The following is a 19,450-nucleotide window of genomic DNA, read 5'->3' on the forward strand; positions in this document are numbered from 1 at the left end:
TTAAGGTTGATTTGTATTATTCCACAAGCTGAGGTTGGTGCAATAAAAAAAGACAAATTCCTCAGAAGAAATAAATGCTGAAGAGCACATCATGCAGAGGTGTTTGAATTCTCAGCTTTAATCAAACCCAAATTAACATACACATCCACAAAGGAGTTCCCCAGGCAGGGAAAAAAAATTCCATGACATACAAGCCCAAGAACCGGAATTAGTGGACAACATAGTGGAATTTCAGATTTAAAATCTAAGATCTGGTCTGGAGACAGTCTGACTCGCCGTGTTCATAGTGCTCTTCAGGCAGGGCCTGACCCGTCCTCCAGCGTTCTCAGAAAAAAGGCAAAAAATTTGTACCATTGCTTTTCATCAAGTCTGTACCCTCAAGGGTCTGCAAATACCCTTATCGGTAGGTGACTGTGCCTTTTAAGGTACAGAAATGGATGCTTCAGTACCACTGATTTTGTACCTTTGGGATGTTCAAGGTCCATTTCTGTACATTAAAAGGTACAATTACAAGGGTACATATTTTTACTTTTCTCCACTCTGCTACTCAACCTTTAAAAACCCTCACAGCTGGCGGCAGAGACCACAAAGAGCAGCACCTGAATCTCGCAGCCCAGATGCTCTGCCTTACATTTTCTACAGCAGCAACATTCAAACCTGCCTGACACCACATATTCAAAATGTAGTGTTCTGGTAAATATCTCAGCCATGATATTCGTTCATACATCATTATTTATATCACTAGACCTTCAGATAAATCCAGATTAGTGTCATTTTGCTATCAAACCCTGGACACAAAGCTTCATGTATATTTGATTTAAGAGTCTGATCGTTTTGCTTTGCACAGAGGCCACTGAACTGCCTCAAACTGTGAAAATGGAATACAGACCTCCACAGAGGCACTGTCATTAAATCGAAGGCATGCGAAATCCCACCATAAAAGGTGAACAGTACCTTCTCGAAGTTTAAGGGAGACATTTGCCAATGGAGTAAATTCATTATTTACTTAAGGCCCAAGCCAGATTAAACATTGACTTAACATAATTATAACAAAATACTGTAAGAGCTGACAAAAAGTAACATACACCCCAGTGATTTATAAATTTAATGTTTATATACAGTTATTGATATATAAATAGTCATATGGAATGTATTTTACACAAACACAAGGCAGGTAAAGGCAATCATTTCCAACGTAGTTGCTCCAATATGATTTTCTTTACATTAAAAAGTATCTGTCTTCTGTGGATAAAGGTATCCCTGACCCGTTGGGGCTTCCAAGCAGGAATGGGGCATAGGGGGGTGAATTAGCAACAAGTAGCTTTACAAGTTTAGACCGTTATTTAAATAATAAAAAAAAAAAAAAAAAAGCTGTAGTGGGAAAAGATGAGAATTTAATGAAGCGTGGTTAAAATAACTCAGACAAGGTTCAACCACACGTCTGACCTCACAATGACCCGACGGGGAGGTGTAGAAGCACATGTAGGGGCACACATGGGGACATGTGGCTCCCCTTGTGAGGAAGGTCTGACTCCAATCGGATAGTGGAGGCGATCATGGAAAAGGAACTGGTATCTGTGAGAACTCAGTCCCTGTGAGCGGACTGTACCACCTGTCTGTGCTCTAGGGGCAGATGGGGAAGTGCAAGGAAGCGTCTCCCCTGAGACATCAAGTGGTTTCACCACCCCACCCGCCTTCAAGTGGTAGCCAAAATGGAGAAGTAGAGTGGGACACTTCTACGCGAAGGAAACACCTGCCAGCCAAACGTTTACAGCGAGTGCGATCAGGAGGTTTGCAAATTAGTGGAAACCAAAGAAAATACAGAGCTAAAGCCCCATTTAAAATCGAGATCTGTCCCCCTCATGCAGCGAGAAAGCTCTCCCTAGTCACAGGCACAGTCCTCTGTCATCTTCAAAAAAGGAAAAGAGGGAAAAGAGGAGGATAACCAGAGGGAGAGGAGGGGAAAAAGGAAAACCCAGCACTGATTTCCAAAAGGACAGAATGAGCTACACCAGTTAGCAGTAGAAAGTATTTAAAATCAGTACCCTTTTAAAAAGTATTTCAGTTTTTGTTTAAAAAGGAAATATGTATTCTGTTGCCACAGTGATGAGGTGACGTCCTGGATGTGGGCAGGGGAGTGAGGGGTGAGGAGGGGGGTGGGAGGTGATGGGGTCTCATCACCGCTGTTTGGGGTCTAACCCCTGACCCTCAACTCAGCTCCAGTGTGCAGACGATCCTGAAATTGATGGCCGAACTATACCTCTTGGAGATGGCTTTGATCCGAACCATGACATCTGCAAACAAACAGTTAAAAACAATAAAAACAAAAGGTGAAGGCATGGTGTTCAAAACCTAGAAGGAAACTTGCAGCACTAGAGAATGAAATATCCAGCCTTTGATTTATGCATCTAAAATCAATACCCTGGTGTTTACTGTGCTACACTAATGCAAAGTACAAAAATTCCACCAGAACTTGATCATTTCCTATGATTGTTATTACTTGTGATCAAACGTGATTAGACACAGGCTCATTTCACAAGGAGCATCGTTTTAAAAAGTTATACCAGTCTATTAAGTGTGATGCTGGGTCTCACTCCAGCTGTGGCACATGGCTAACAGCATGGCCTGCATCCCCCTACGAAGGGCAGAGATGGGCTCCTCTCCCCGTCAGCACTGCAAACCAGGCCCTTCAAGGGGGCCTTCATACCCACCGCCCGCCCCACGACGCGAAGATGATTTTACTCTATAGAGCTAGCAGCAGTGGGGGTCCAGAGCGTACAGGGTATTCCCTGCATACCCAGGTAGACTGAAGTCCTTAATTAATTGATTATAAAAAGCATTAATTAATAAATTATAAAATTTATGTTAATTCCTTAAGTGAACCAGATTACTGGGATGTTGCGCCATTACATCTGAAAGTGGTCTTTGGAGCTACATGGATGGGCGACAGGGAACAGACCTTGTACTCCAGGCTTTCCTTCAGCATAGCCTCTTCTTCACGGGTAAAGTGTAGCAGCACAGAAACAGCTCTTATCAGCTGGTATGCCTGAGAGAGAGAGAGAGAGAGAGAGAGAGAGAGAGAGAACGAAAGCAAGCAGGAGAGAAAGAGCGGGAGAGGGCGAGAGAACGTGTATGACTAAATGGTCAGCATCCACAATGACAAACATGGGACATCACAAAGCTGACACCTCCTGGTAGCAGAAACATGAGCTGGCAGCATCTAGGAGACCAGTGCAAAGGGCTCACCTCAGCCTCCCTGGAGGACATGAACTTGAGCACCACGTGCTTGAGGTACTCGAAGTTGATCTCGTGAGCGTTGCTGAGGTTGGCGTTGTTTGTGACGGTGGAGGAGGTGCTGATTGTGGTGCCCGGGGGAGGGGCGCTGCCGGACGGGACCCGGGCTGAGGCCTCTGGGCTGGGCCTCTCGCTCCTTTCCGGCCTGTCTGCCTTGGCTTCCTGTCGCTTCTCCTTCCCCTCGGGCTCCGCATCCGGCTTCAGCTTCTGTACCCGGGACAGACACACCAAGCAGGCAGCCCTCACACATGCTGCCGTGTTGTACTGCTGGTCCCCACACGCGCCAATCAGCACCAGATTCTGGACACTAACATATGAATAGAGTAACTGAATAGTGGAAGTCCATTCATCGCACTAGGGAGATTCTCTTTTTGCCTGCACCATCTTGCTCTCCATGGCACAGAGACACATATACAGGTGACAGGGGGCCTGGGGCCCACAGCACTGGGCCAGCCAGTTTGCAGTGCCCCTGGAGCTGGGGGTTAAAGGCCTTGAACTGGGGCCCAGTGGTGCCATCAGTCTGCTGGCTTGTGAACAGCAAATGATAAAGATAAAAATAAATAAAATCAAATGACATCCCAAACATAGAATTTGGATGGAACATTTATTTGCTTTTCTGGGATACCAGACATGAACTGGCACTCATGGTAAAAACAGAACATTTTACGAAATTTGGGCAGAAATTAAGGGCTCACAAATCAGGGGTTTATCTAGCGAAGCCGCACAGCACAGTTCTCAGCCGTGACATGGCAAGCGGGCGGCCGGACTCACCAGCTCCTTCTGCAAGGTCCTCTTCAGCTCCGCCAGCCTCTGCTGCAGCTGCTTGATCGTCTGCAAGATGTCAGAAAGTCAGACAAAACAGAGAATAATAGAATTAGCACCTTCCTTGAGCTACGGAGAACAGAGAATCATCAGGAAACTGAACTGGGGCATGTGGCTCTGAGTCACTGGAGGCTACAGTCAAATTCCCGCAGAAGTAAATGAATCCAGAAAATGACTTTGCAGCAGTCAAATCAAAATCTACATGGATTCAGGTCTCTAACAGTCTATAACCATCACAGCGTTTTTACAGCTAAATAATTAATCAAGACTGGACACGGGAAAGCTTGGAGCTCATGTCAAGTTCAGACACACCCAGGATCACTGTTTTAATGTCTCATTACAGGACTACACCAAAGGAAAGGGGAGCCGACCTGATCGCAGGCTCCCTGGAGGACAGGAACCTGAACCCATGTCTGAGGTTCTCACGGGAGGTCAGTATGGCTGCGTTTGGGATTCGCCGCGGTGTGAATTCCGGACCAGGTGACCCCTACACACCTTGGTCTTCTCACTGAGCTGCTGCTCCAGCTCTCGGTTGGACCGCTGCACGAGCTCCAGGTCATCCACGGTCACCACGCCGTTCTGCTCCACCTGGCACACGGCCGGGGCATGGGACTGCTCCAGCAGGGTCTCCACCTCACCCTTGGGGTTACACACCAGCAAAAACACAATTGGGGAAGGGGGGGGGGGGGGGGGGGGGCCGTTAAAGGACGCTGCCCTTCCCTGGAAACTCATCCACTCTCCTGACCCGGAGTCAGGACAGTTCTACACTCATTGTTCTGCTGGCTTGTTCCAGAATTTATCAAAACTACAATGACTACACTAGTCACCAAATTTACCACAGTAACCCAAGCCTGTCGATCCCTGACACAAAGCTGTGTTTGTCTCTGTTAGGTGGCTTATCTGCGGTTTATCCGTCCCCCTTGGTTCTGACCCGAGACTGCCGGGTATCTACCTGCTGATTCTGGGCCAGCGCCTCCTGCTGCAGCACCCCTAGCTGGGCCTCCCGCTCCTCTGCCCACCGCCTCTGCAGCTCCACCTCTGCCCGCAGCTCCTCCATGGTAGCACCGGCGGCTCGCAGCTCTGTGGAGCACAAACCACCACAACAGCAGTCAAGGGACCGACAAGCCCAATCTCAGGAGGCTTTAATATACGTGAAGATGAAATTTACAGGCATCTTTAAAACTGCCGAATTGATACATGTTGAGATTATCTGCAGGAGTGACGAGCTGCGACTTGATTGGCCCTCACCTTCCTGGAGGGCGTGCAGCTCTGCTTCCCTCTGGACCAGCTGCTCAGTGACCCTGGTCAGTTCGTCCTCCTTGGCCTTCAGAGTTGACTCGGTCTCTCCCACCTGCCAGGACAGCAATGGGAATCCAGATAAGAGACACTGAGGCTCATCTCTCCAGATACTGCTGAGCGAATCCAAGCGAGTACCAGGCTCTTATTTAGAGAGACTGAATTTACATTTAAAATTTAACAGACACTTTTAACCAAAGTGATACACAGCTGAAAATGTAAGGTCAGAGAATACCTACAGCAATTAGGGAATAAGGGCCTTACTGTGCTGACCACAGGCTTTGAAACAACAACCGTCTGTTCACTGACACAGATTCACAATTCTATTCTGCTATTAAGCTACAGGTTGCTGAACTCGCACAACAGTTATACCATAACCTGACTTAAATAACAAAACAATAGGTTACAGATATTATCCAGCTACAAGAGCAATATTGAGGAACATAAGAGAACTGGGTCCCTGTGCTGGGATGTGAACAGACAACCTTCCCGGGTGTCTGCTGCTGCACTCGCCCAGCCCTACCTGTTGCTGCAGCTCTTCTTTCTGGGTTCTCATCACCTCCAGAGCTTTGACGATCTCCACGCTGACCGCCTGCTGGCTCACCAGCTCTGCCTGGGGGGTGGCGTGGGGGTATGAACCACTTCATCAACCATTTCATAAAAACGATAGCTCCCCACCTCGGACGTGAACCTTCAACCCACTGGCCATAATCCCAGACTCTCAGGAACCCAGGCTTGCTTACTCACCCTGGCCAGCTCTAGGTCGTTAGCCTGCCTGCTGAGCTCCGCCTCCACCTCGGCCCGCCCCCGCAGCAGTACCTCCTGCTCCAGCTCCATCTCAGTCTGGGGGGGGGGACGGGGGTGAAGATTTCAGGAAGGGTAAGACGGAGGACAGCACAGGGTCTGTGCAACACTCTCCATGACATTCTCTGCATTGTGGCTGCATATTATCGTCTATATTATTTGCTACTGCCTTTTAACGCCGAAATTCTTTTTTACTCTAAATGTGTGGGTTGTGATACTATAAACCTGTAATTTCCTTTAGGATTAATGAAGTATCAATCAGTCTAGCTGGACGACAGTCTGTCAAGTGACAAACTCAGATGGAGCATTAACAATAAAAAACAAGCACACTTCGTTCTTACTCTATTGTTTTCACACCACGTGTTCCTGTGACCTGCCTGTGAGTGTGTATAATAATCTCTGACTTCATACAGCTCCGGCATTAATCAGATTAACGTCTTTTCATCCTCCTTCCAAGGGGGAAAAGCTAATTAGCGAATCACACCTGCGCGTTTAATGCCAAAAGCGAGAGCTGGCGGCGATACCCACAATCCTGTGCTGGGTGGCAGCGCGGTCCACGTCCCGCGCCGTCTCCAGAGCAGCCACCTGGGCCCCCAGCCGGACCAGAGCCTCCTGGTCCTTCTGCCGCAGGCGCTCGCTGGTCAGGCTCCACTCCGCCTGCTACGGGGAGGTCACACAACCCGACTCACTGCTGTACACTGCTCACAAAATCTTATTAAAATAGAGCCCAGAGACTCATTTTCCCCACAGAGGACAGAGATGAGCTGCCTTTAATTAGGAGATGATAAACAAACACACCTCACACATGAATTAATGAGCAACACCAGTCACACTGTGGGATATCTTGCACATAGCATTGCTGTAGGTTATTGACCATAATCAGTGATTATTACAGGAAAACTGAGGCTCATTTACCTCCTACAGTGCGACGACTTCCCCTTCGCTGACAGAAAGGGCAGCTGTTTCCTACACGCCAGCATAATTTAAACACATTTCCTTTTCTTCACAAGTTCCCCCTCGAGCTAATCGTGTCCGACACCCCCTTGTGGGCCTTACCAGCTTCTGCATGTGTGCTTCCCTCTCGCTCTCTTGCTGCTCATTGCTCTTCAGCATCTCCTGGTACTCATGCACCTGCCGCTCGAGGGCATTGATCTGTAGGGGGCGCCAAAGGCCCAAGTTAGGAGCTTGCCAGCAGAGCGCTGTACCATGTGGGTTTAGTGACACAATACAGATAACAACTCTTGGGAAACAAGAACATTTATGACCAGTTTCTATGAAATAATCATTTTGCAACTTGAATTTCTACAAAGATATCTTTCAATTTAAGGTTGTCAGAATCGATTATATAAATGATTACTTGATATTTAATAATATACTATATACCTGGCAATCGGCAAGAGGCAGGAAGCACCATAATACCGCAGGACGCACACTCAGCCACACAGACACTCAGTTTAGACACTGCAGTTGTATTAAGTTACATATTTCTGGACAGCGGAAGGAAACCGGAGAATCCACAGAAAAACCACGCAACCACACGAGCACCCACAATGCATGATGTTAACATTAACACGGCATTTCATGCACACGCAACTGTCACATCGCAAGGACAGCGACAGTCAGCTGGGTTCACATCAAACCAGACAGTGCAACGCTTTCATGAGAAATTTTACAAAAATGAGTGAAGAGGTGCAGCAGTTAGCACTGTTGCCTCACACTCAGTCTCCGCCTGGGCTACATGTGTGTGGAGTTTGCATGTTCTCCTCATGTCATCGTGGGGTTTCCTCCGGGTACTCCGGTTTCCCCCCACAGTCTAATGACATGCTGAGGCTAATTGGAGTTGAAATTGCCCATAGATGTGCATGTGTGAGTGAATGGTGTGTGAGTGTGCCCTGCGATGGGCTGGCCCCCCGTCCTGGGTTGTTCCCCGCCTCGTGCCCGTAGCTTCCAGGATAGGCTCCAAACCCCCCGCGATTCAGAAGGACAAGCGGTTTGGAAAATGGATGGATGGATGGTGGGGAAAAACAGGAACTGGTTACAAAGACATTTATCTTCTGATATATAGAAATATTTTGTATCACATAGAGAAGATAGAGATAAAGTGTTTTGTCAACACTGCTTTGTGTCTTGTTGGTTGTGAAAACCACCAACTTATTACATTTGGCCATATAGTTAAATACTTAAATATTCCAATGCAATTTTTTTTCCAGTGTCATTCAGCCCTAATGCACAATATGCTCACAAAAAATATTGTATAGTTATGTACCGTTTTATGTAAGCTGATGTGGCTAAACTTTGTTTTTGCAAGAATTATTCTGACAAAACAGGAATAATGGAAAGTAAATTAAGCAAAATAATGTAAGCCAATCTGATGACGAAGACAGTCTAGGCTACTCTGCGAGGTTAAACAGCACATATTTATGGCTAATCTCACGTTACTGAGAGTCCATAGTACCTGAATGTCTTCCTTTAAGATATATTTACATTGTGGTCATTCTGTGGTGATATTTAAGTTCTGCTTTACAATACTGACAGATGACGGCATTTTCATTCATTTTTAATGTTTAGTGCCTCCATACAAATGATGCTTTCGCTCTTTATCTGGACCCACTATGCACGTCTTCCTACTGCCATGCTGGCGAGTAATTGAAAAATATTAAAGAGCATCGATTTAGAATTATCACGTAGTGGAGTTTAATTAACTAATTGTGACAGCTCTATTCCAATTCAGACATCCATCCACCTTCCATAGCTGCACTTCCAGTACATAGTCACTATGAATGTGGAGCCTCAGGAAAGAGTGAGTAAAGCAGGGGACACCCTGGACAGTATGCCAGCCTATCACAGGGCAGGGGACACCCTGGACAGTATGCCAGCCTATCACAGGGCAGGGGACACCCTGGACAGTATGCCAGCCTATCACAGGGCAGGGGACACCCTGGACAGTATGCCAGCCTATCACAGGACACACAGTGACTAACTGAGCGCAGTTTCAGGATGGCAATTCACCTGCGTTCTGACTATGGGACCCAAGCAAATAACCCAAAGGAAACACTCACAAATACAGGGGGGAAAGATCACAGACACAGACACAGGCATTAACCGAACCCACAACCTTGCCAAACCACCAAGCAAATACATATGACATGAAACTAACTCCAAGCAGTACAGCTACCAGGTGTACCTAAACGGAGGCGTGGTGGACCGAGGGGCTGTGACCCTCACCTGTGCCTCTGAGCTCTCTCTGAGGGACCTCAAACTGTCATCTTTGGTTCCCAGCAGCACCTGCAGTTCCGCCAACGAGCCATTGAGCCTGGATATCTGGGGAAACACCCCAGTCAGTCCTCCACCAAGTAGGAGGAAGCCGCATCGGACTGGGATGGTGCTGTGCCACACGCGCTTACCTGCGCCTCCAGGGTGCTGAGCGCTGTGGCGTGGCTCGTCCGTGCCTCCAGCAGCTCCGCCCGCGTCTCCTCCACCTTCTGCTCCAGCGCCCCCTTCTGCGAGGTGACACAGCTCATGAGCGCGGCCCCAGGTTTGGGAAGGGGCACGCGTCTCGGACACAGTTACCTCCTTCAGCAGCTCCTCCAGGTGCTCGTCCTCCGTGAGGTTGCCCTGCAAGCGTCTCTCCAGTGAGCAGACCTTCCCCTGTAAGTCCCACACCAGCCGGTCTTTCTCCTCCTCGGCCACAGCCACCTGGATAAGGTTAGAGCTCGACTTTTAGAAACGCATCAGGACACAAACATCTCAATCAGCAGTGCCAGAGGTGAGGCTCCTCACTCCCCCCATGATCATCATAGTATCGGAAGGTTGTCGGTTCAAAAATCACAGTGCTGCGATTGGACACACAGAAGCAGAAAACCCGAAGTGGTCCAGGAGTGCTGACCCCAAGATTGCTCTCACCTAAATATGTGCTTATATCTCTCATGGAGAATAATGACGCTTTCGCACTGCCACCAAGAACCGAGCTGTAACTGGAGCCGCACTGCAAACTGGTGGATTTTCATTGTAAATTATACTAGCCGTACCCACATTGACATGGCCCTGCTTACTGGCAGGGCCCAAAGTGAGCCAAAACCAAGCGGGTTGCATCACCATCATCCCATTGGTTGAAATTCATGGAGTTACCAGTGTTCTGCATCAATATGCATGGATTATTTGAAGGAAAAAGGGAATATTCTATACGCTATTCATCATTAGCAGCATCGCTCATCGTGATGTATTGATGCATTCCTGAAAATTCGGAACTGGAAAATTTTCATCCTCCTACCTAAAAAAATAAGTACTGCAGAATGGCTGAACGGAATGGATTCACAATCACTGTTTTATTACAATGGCTTCACTAAAGTCTTCACGAGGCTCGCCAGTCCCATGCGACGGGGCAGGTCAGGTATAAAGCGGCAGGGGACAGGGGTGTTTGGTGGCTGATCCAGGCTCCCACCTTCTGCTTGTGCTGCTCATGTTGAAGCTTCAAGGCCTGATGGTCAGCCTGCGTCGAGCTGAGCGCCTGCTCCGCGCTGCTCAGTGACTGCAATCATGCGCACAGACACACAGTTACTGACAAGGCAGCCAGCTGACACGACAGGCCAGCAGCACCGGAGGACTTTGTGGTTTGTCCCGAAACATGAGGAGACCCCACCTTCTGGAAGTCCTCGGTGACCCGCTGGAGGGCATCTTGGAGCTCCTCGCTCCTCCCCTCCAGCTCAGAGATCTTCTTCTCCGCTTCCTCCCTCAGACCGAGGAATTTCTCCCTGTGACGCAGGAGCACGGCTCAGATTAGCGCCGCTGACGTGTCGCTAAATTCTCCACGCTCTGCTCCATCATCTTGCACAAAGGGTCTTCTCATTCTAACCACGCCCCCCCCAGGAGTAATCCTCACCTAATTAGCAGGTATAAACAAGTAACTAAATGCTTTCCATAGAGCCATGCAGGGACTCTGAGGGATAAGAGCTCGGCCAGTAAATTGTTAATGGAGCACAGAGGACTCCGAAAGGAGATACTTTCAACTGTTTATGCGAAAGGGGGAGATGCCAAGAGTTTGAGCGTGACTGCACCACACGTCACCTGTACCCCTCCCACACCCAGACGAGCACCTCTCGGCCTGCAGCTCCTGGTTGAGCCTCAGGTTTTCCTGCTGCTCTTCCTCCAGCAGGTGCACCCTGTCCTGGGCCTCGGCCAGCACCCTGCGGGCCTCCTGCAGGTCGCCAGACTGCTGCCGTAGCTCCTCTTCCCTCTGACCCAGCTGCTCCTCCTTCCTCAAAAGCTGGAAGAGGCATGGGTATTTTTTAGGGGGGGGGGGCAGGGTTAAGGCATAGGGATTGCCTGACTGTTCCAAAGAGTCTACACTACACTTTAAAACGTTCATTTATGTCAATGCTAAATTGCTTTACCTTTATGTAATACTTGCATGCAATTAAATACACGTGAACAGATGCTGGTATTTCAGCATTAAATTTGGATCTTGCACAGACTCCCACCCATAAGTGTCAGAATATTATGAATCCAAAGCTGCCAGTGCCTTGGGGACAGAACAAAGTCTCCATCTTTTACAATGATAATTATGGGCGGTGGGGTGTGGCCCAGTGGGTTAGGACTCTGCGCCTGTGATCAGATGGTTGCTGGTTCAAATCCCATGGTCGGAAGATCTTTTTTAGCACTGGGAGCTTGAGCAAAGCCTTACCCACCCACGCACCCACCCATTACTCCAGGGACTGTCTGACCCTGCTTAAACAATAAAAACAAATGACTGTTAAAAGTCCCGATGATTCTCAACACGCAGGTACCTTACTCAAGGGCATCCGGGGCTCCCAGCCCTGAAGCTGGAGTTCAGTCCAAAACTACCCCAAAATAGCAGGCAGGGGCCCGACCCGTATCGGACGTACCATGTGCTTCACCTTGGCCAGTTCCTGCTGCTGGAAGCCCTCCAGCTCGTCCAGGTCATCCCTCTTCCGGAACAGGCTGAGGCTCTGCTCGGTCAGGTCGCCCAGCTGTGTGGACAGCTCACCCTTCTCCTGCGGCCCGCATGGGTGGGAGGAGGGGCAGGGGGAGGGGCTGGTGAGGCCCAGCGCGTCGCCTCTACACACATTCCACTAAAACCAATAAGGAATATTTCACCAAATCATATTGCATTTCGGCTTTCGGGACGATCCCACACAGGAACGATCCCTCCAAGCAAGTTTACCCTCTAAAGGAGGAAAACTCCTTTAATCTCGCTTCATAGTGCGTCAGTGCTGAGGGGTGACTCACTAATCACCCACAGAGTGTGTCCGTGGGTAATCAGCCCTGTGATGTATGGGCATTGCCGGCCGTGTGCCTTATGCTACCTGGGACCGGCTCCAGGCCCCTCTTGTGACTAAGGTAAGTGACTGAAAGATAGAATCCGTCCAACCATCCATCCAAGCGATAAAAAAAACAAACATCAGGAGACTCACCTTCTCCAAAGCAGCAATCTTCTCCTTCCACTCCTACAAACAGAAACCTGGATCAGACAACACCAGAACACCATAAAGAGCAGAGACCCTGAATATCTGCGAGCCATATCCTGCTATCTGACAGAGCTCTCCGTGTGCAGCGCTCGCACGCAGGGAGGACAAAGCCGGGGAGACGCAAGCAGAAAGGGAACCAAATCCAAGCGTATGGCAGCGTCACCTGATCCTTCTTGGCCAGCGCCAGGGCCATCCCTTCGGCCATTTTGGCTCTGCTGGCCTGGTAGCTCTCGTTCTGCTCCTGTAGCTTCCTCATGGATGCTGTGGAGAAGCAGGGAGACACGCAGGGGGATTATCACATACAGCCATGTGTGGGGTCAAAGACCATATTCTGTTTATTGGAAGTGCTTTGACAGGTTTTGCCCACATGGTCTGTTTAAGGAAAAATAGCCTTATTTACGCTTCCAATGCTAATGGTTTGTTAGCACTCCTATAGCCAGCATTAGCCCAAAAGCTAATCTCCAGGGCTCCGGGAGGGGGGGGAGACAGGGGACAGGCTGGGTCATGATCCCTCTTTCAAATAAGTGTCTGCCTTTATCACCAAATCACATGGGGAGTTTCTCTTCCCTGCACATAGATTTGTCAGAATTTTAAATAAAGTCAGGAGTCAAGTGGATCCAAGAGGTGCCATTGACAACACACGCCCGCCCCCCAATTGAAAAAAATGACGGATGCAGTGGGGAAATTAATCTCAGCGGTCAAAGGTCAGGTTTCAAATGGCTGCCATTTTGTCGGAAAGCAGAGGACATGGCAGCCAATGAATAATTCAGGTCGGCATCGCCTTCCATGGTGCCGCCGCATTCCCAAGGTGCCGCCGGTCAGCTGTGGGGGTGAAGCAGGCCAGCCAACACGCGACTGCCTCCTTACCTCAGGCCGCTGTCACACGCACGGGACGCTCACCCTTTCCGCTGACTCAGGGAAAACAGCCGTCATGTGTCAGAGGACACCACAATTAGCTTTTATTTCTGTTCTTTCTGCTTGCCAAGCGGCGGCTAGCAGAAGGTATCATTAACGGACGACAAATGAGGAGAGGGACGAAAACAAACAGACACAATGGAAAGTAAGGGTACGTACAATCCTGGTGTTTTTCTAACGCGATTTCGAGCTTCTCTTTTGTCTTCTGCAGAACTCGAAGCTGCTCAGCATAGTCTGGGGGCAAGAGGTGGGCGAATAAGGGAACCACACACACACACACACACACACACACACACACACACACACACACACACACACAGGAGAGGGTGGGTGGGGGATGCGGGTCCAAAAGCAAAAAAAAAAAAAAAAGCAAAAAAAAAGACAACAAAGAATAAACATGAGTGAGCACAAAATAAAATGAACAGAGAAACAAAAGGGTTTTCCCTAATGAGGAGCTAGGAGGCTATTGAGGCCAGGCCTTAACTGGGGGGGGGGGGCACACAGACAGGTACCTGAGGGACCACAATGAGGTATTTTGGGGGAAGGGGCTGCAGAAGGGTATGGTCCAAGCAGGAGAGGTTTAATTATTTAAAACACCGCAGACGGGGAGCCACTTACAGGGACAGACCCCAGGCCTTCAGCAAACGTAACTGGTCTCTCAGTCACTCCAAAAGCATCCTGCCTTGTGAATAAGAGGCCTCTGGCAGACGGCAGCAATCCGAGGCCCCGCCCCCTCACACCTCTGCAGAGGCCCCGCCCCCTCACACCTCTGCCGAGGCCCCGCCCCCTCACACCTCTGCCGAGGCCCCGCCCCCTCACACCTCTGCCGAGGCCCCGCCCCCTCACACCCTGCCGAGGCCCCGCCCCCTCACCTGACAGCTTGGCCTCCAGCCTGCGGATCTGCCCATTCCGTCTGAGTAGCTGGGAGGAGAGGTCGTCTCTGGAGCTGCTGCCATCAGAGGCCTACGGAAAGAGGAGGACAAACAGGTGGCATAAAGTCACAACACTGCTCCCATTCATGCCTGTTCTCACCCGTGTATAAGTGATAGAAAAGCAAGACATGTTTCAGAGCTTTTAGACAGTAACCTCATAGGTTCAGATCTATTACCATACAGAACCAAATCTGAGACCCACGTACTTCTGCTTAATTTGGATGATTGCGGAAAAACTCATTTTCCTGAAGAAGAAATCTCTGTAAATATGCAAAATGCACCGGATCGATCTGACAGCTTTACTGATATGATAACATTCCGCTTGGAGTCGACAGGAATGAAAAATAAAGTGCTTATAAAATGTCATGCTAATCTTTTTCTTAGTTCCAGATCAGTAATGCAATAACGACTCGGCGGGCGCAGAAGATAAGCACATGCGGATTAGATTATACGGCGAAACGACAGCGGCCTGAGATAAAGGACAATGCAGGCCATAAATCAGGGCCGGACGGGCAGCGAAAAGGGCAGCCGAGGGCTGAAGGAGCGGGTCCATGGATGGGAACAGGGAGGTAAACCAGGAGATGGAAAGCAAAAGAACTACGGAGGCAAATGGCTTTGGGTAACGCTGGGCTTTCAGGACAGGATGCCTCACAGGGATAAACTCAGGCAGCCAGGGAAGCATTGAAAATCCCTCCTATATATTAACATAAATGGCAGGTGGGGGGCATCTTACATCAGTTATGACTCAGAGGCTGGATGCTGGCATATCGACCCTGGATACAAGCATCACACCCACAAGCTCTGAAGTGATCACTGAGTTCCATCCATCCATCTTCTGACCACTTAACCTGGTAACAGGGGTGCCTGTAGCACAAGGAGCCAGGGAGGGATTAGACCCCCCCCCCCCCAAACCTTGAAGACACAGGGCAACAGTGCCACCCACTGAGCCACACCACGCCTCTGCTTCCCTCTCCTCCAATTCTGATCCCAGCTCCACATGGAGCTGCATGATGGAGGGAGACTGGAAAGGCCGGGATGGATAATGGCGGAGATTAATGGAAGAGTCATGGCTGGATGGAGATGGATGGACCCCAGCAACACTGAAATACTGTGGATGTTCACAGACAGCGGAACAAGGCTGAACAGGCAGCAGTGTGACGCCACAAACACAGAGTCATGGCGGGACATGCTCTCATTTCCCTTCGAATCTGCCACTCAGGGACTGGGAAGTCAGAATCACATCAGCAAACTTTTCTGAGGTTTTAAAGGTCCGCGCCTGCAGAGCTAAAAGCCTCAAAATGAACACGGGGAACCTCAAACCGCCAGTCTTCTGAGAAAGACCCACACAGACAAGATCATGACCCAGGGACACTGTGTAGCTCAATCCGTGCCCTTGGTTGGTTTCAGTCCCGAGAACAAGACAGTAAGAGTATCAACACTGGATCTTCGAACCAGTAAGCAGGACAGAGGATGCTGATATACCCCATTCTCTGACTCAAAACTTTCCTTAATCTGGACAAAAGCATCAGCTAAATGAATAAAATCACTGGAGCAGTAGAATAAACTCAAAGCGCAGCTGACAGAGGAAACATACACTAGAAGTTCACAGATTCGAAACAACAGATCAAAGTTCAAAATCATCCACCATCCCTCAGGTTTTTTTGCATCTTCCACACTATTTTTTAAGACTGGGAAGTAAATGCTGTAGCACCATGGATTAAAGGCACCCAGCCCGAACACAATCAGTAAGCGGCACTGGCAAACAACTGGAGGTGTATAGCAGAATCCGGAGTAAGAGTCATGTGGGAACGCGGCGACACTCACAAAGTCATCGCCAGAGTCGGCACCGGCGGAGGTGATGGACTCCTTGCTGACGGAGCGGGGGATGCGGCCAGCCGACCGGGGGGCTGTGGCCGCCTCCTCGGCGATCTTCTTCTTCAGCTTGGCAAACATAGTGGGGTCGCAGCCTTCCAGCCCCCGCGGGCTGCCCAACTGCCCGTCGCCTCACGATTCAAATCGCTCTGTTTCTGAGGGTGGAGCGGGGCAGGTGGGGCAGTTATCGCTCACAGCTTGGTCTGCAGTTATGGTTCCATCCACAGAAGAGAAAATCCTTCATCTTCGTCACCTCTAATTCTCTACAACAGATCAAAACACCACTTCAACCATAACATTTTAGTCTAAAAGGAGTATCTCAGGGTGGCCAGGATGGAAGCTGTACGTTATCACAATTTGCCAGTGGCTCAAAAAGTCTTCATTCTGCATATAAATATTTTGTCTGTCAAAGGTAATCCATGTGGAAGGTAAACTGGCTAACCGCAAACAGCTAATGACACCCACTGACGCAGAGGTGAAGCACATAAGGAGGACCAACATTACGGTGCAAAGCATTGAGAACAGTCGATTATCTACCAGAAACACATCTAATGTCTATCTGCTACGACTGCTGTTATGATTAATTTTGGGGGGAAAAGTATTACCTTGCATCTCATGTACATAAACCTTAGAGTGCAATAGCAAGTCAAGATAACAATACAACTGCAAAGGAAAACTGTAGAATAATAAGACTACTATAGAAACAACGTTTTCTGTAAAATATAACCAAAGATAATCAACAATTGTTCATTTTGTTTATTGTTAATTGATTATTCTATATGACGGACTGCATTACTTGATATCCACGTTGTGTACGATGCATTGTAAACACAGTAGGGCGACCTGAAGTAAATCCAGTTTCACATAACCATTTACGAACTTTTAACAATGGAGTCGCTATTTTTATCAATGCTTCCACCTGTCACGCCGCGACACTGTACCAAATTCCCGGAAGCGCAGCGCCTCCGAAATGACTGACGGCTTAACTGGGCTCCGGTTACCAATCGCCGGCTTCACACACAATGAGATGATTTTCTGTTTTCTAGGAGGCGGGCCGTCAGAGACCAGTACCCCAGCTTAAGGCCTTGACACAACTCGACCTTCCCAGCCTCAGCATAATACTAGTACTGGGGAAAAGAATCTCGTTCCGATTTGAAGTTCCAGCGCTAACATGGAACCGTAACACAAACCGCGGAATATTACCCTTATACTGAAATGTATGAGTCCAACATAATTCCAGCCTGACAGTACCTTCGTGTAGGACAGAACACGTCTAGCCGGCAAACAAGGGGATTTATATTTTAAACTCGGCGGAATCGGTCATATTTATAGTTAGCATTGGCAGCTAAAACGGACAGCGCCACTCTTTACACTAACCGGTCTTCATTTCAGCCCGCGAAGCATTTTAGCACAACAATGCGTGTCCATTATATGGCACGGCTGCGTATTGACGAATAAATTCGAACAAAACTCAACGGCTTCCGACTCTTAACGCCAGGTTGTCTGTCAGCCCATCGATAATTCCTATCATTAAGCACGGCTTTAAGACTGGAGCATTCTTCTCGCACTCCCATACATTATCGCTTTCTAACTTTGTGAGCCGCAACGTTTAAAGACACATTCAGACAAGGAAAACATTCGATTAACTGGCTTCGATTCACAGCGTCACGACTTAAACGATGGCAGGTACTGCTACATTCATCGCCACATTTATTGGAATTAAAAACTGTAGCGCCCGGCTGAATAATTAATGGATACTTAGCTAACGGGTAAAGGTAGCTACAAGAACGCTTACCACACGAACTCCGAAAAGAAAGTGAAAAACTGATAACGTATTCCATTGCGTTGCTAAATGTCGTCGAAAGTAAAAAACATTGCTTGTTCATTTACTCCATAAGTACGCACAATTCACTGAATTTATTTCCTTCCAACTTCTTTACGCATCTCCAAAGCCCACATACGCGACAGTGCTGACGTCTACGAAACGGCCTTGTAACTGAAGTCGCTGCTCATTGGTCCGTGCGTGAGTTGGGGACGGTGCAAAATACGATTCGTTCATCTTCCTGTCAATTAAAGGGAGTAGTTTAACTCTTTACATGTCTGCACTTGCGCGTGTTCAATGATTTGTGTGTATAGACCAGATATGATTCATTGCATGAAAACTGATGTTCCAAACAGTCACTTTGGAATAGTATAAATGCCATTGAAAGTATCTCCTTGTTTCACAGCATTCATCACCAGGAACGCAAAATCCTATCGTGTGGATTGTGTGGACCAATTTATTATGTAACCCGCTGTTTCAGAAAATATTGCAAAGCTACTTGTCCTGAACCGGAACATTATCTAGCCTATTGGTTCCTGCCTGCGCCCATTGTTCCCGGGATCGGCTCCGGTCCCCCACGCGACCTCAGTTGGGATTCAGCTTTTATGGTGATGGATGGTGATTATCTAGCCCCAGGTAATAATGAATGTATCGGAAGTTAAATGAAGACCTAATTAATTATTCATACTGTAATTTAATGATCTCCAGCTAACAATTACGTTTTTGTTGTTCAGTAAAAAATTCCCAAACTTTTCGAATTATTTGCAAATAATGCAAGTCTTATGTGTCGGCTACATCTTAAAACACGGATACAATAACCATTTTAAGCAATATTAAATGTTTATTTTTAAAAGCATTCAGTGAAAACATTTTATGAAAAAACATTACAGATATTCTTATTTTGATCCTTCATATTATTACATCATTACCAGAAATAAACAAGAACAACATCAATTTGGTGACAGTTAAGACAATATTGTTCTGAAGGCAGACAACAGAGCGATTTAAGATGACGAACTACAAGCTCTAGAATCCCTTAGCTTATAAAGAAAGAGTATTCTGACATTTTAGCTTCTGTTTTACACCTTCAGCAAAACACCCTTACTAACCAATTAACAACATTTGGCTTTGACCAACACGTGTACAAAGACAACTTAACTTACAACATGCCTCTGATATTAACAAAGCAATTACATTAGGTCCTGGCT

At 48.1% G+C, this 19,450-nt stretch overlaps 1 protein-coding gene and 1 long non-coding RNA gene across 6 annotated transcripts; one reads left to right on the forward strand and one right to left on the reverse strand.

The window, feature by feature from the left end:
• Positions 1-94: 94 nt before the first annotated feature.
• Positions 95-18,441, reverse strand: golga1 (golgin A1). Of its 5 annotated transcripts, none has more exons than XM_048989250.1 (24): positions 18,326-18,441; positions 16,373-16,683; positions 14,489-14,579; positions 13,776-13,850; positions 12,865-12,962; positions 12,648-12,680; positions 12,099-12,305; positions 11,310-11,479; positions 10,856-10,967; positions 10,658-10,744; positions 9,787-9,912; positions 9,621-9,716; positions 9,442-9,537; positions 7,273-7,368; positions 6,745-6,876; positions 6,160-6,255; positions 5,936-6,025; positions 5,365-5,467; positions 5,069-5,196; positions 4,612-4,755; positions 4,066-4,125; positions 3,247-3,501; positions 2,960-3,046; positions 95-2,294 (listed from the first exon to the last, which is right to left on the reverse strand). In XM_048989250.1, the coding sequence occupies exons 2-24, from the start codon at positions 16,499-16,501 to the stop codon at positions 2,214-2,216; spliced, it is 2,592 nt and encodes an 863-aa protein (XP_048845207.1). In that variant the 5' UTR covers positions 16,502-16,683; positions 18,326-18,441; the 3' UTR covers positions 95-2,213. The 5 variants fall into 5 exon arrangements, with proteins under 5 accessions (XP_048845207.1, XP_048845230.1, XP_048845216.1 ...); XM_048989273.1 differs by having other exon boundaries at positions 12,111-12,227; positions 18,216-18,425; XM_048989259.1 differs by having other exon boundaries at positions 12,111-12,305; positions 18,216-18,425.
• On the forward strand, positions 4,467-6,548 carry LOC125716697 (uncharacterized). Its single transcript, XR_007384389.1, has 2 exons — positions 4,467-4,547; positions 5,008-6,548. It is a non-coding gene; the product is annotated as an uncharacterized LOC125716697 (long non-coding RNA).
• Positions 18,442-19,450: the final 1,009 nt, after the last annotated feature.

This window comes from Brienomyrus brachyistius, chromosome 2, assembly GCF_023856365.1.
Source record: "Brienomyrus brachyistius isolate T26 chromosome 2, BBRACH_0.4, whole genome shotgun sequence".
NCBI lineage: Eukaryota > Metazoa > Chordata > Actinopteri > Osteoglossiformes > Mormyridae > Brienomyrus > Brienomyrus brachyistius.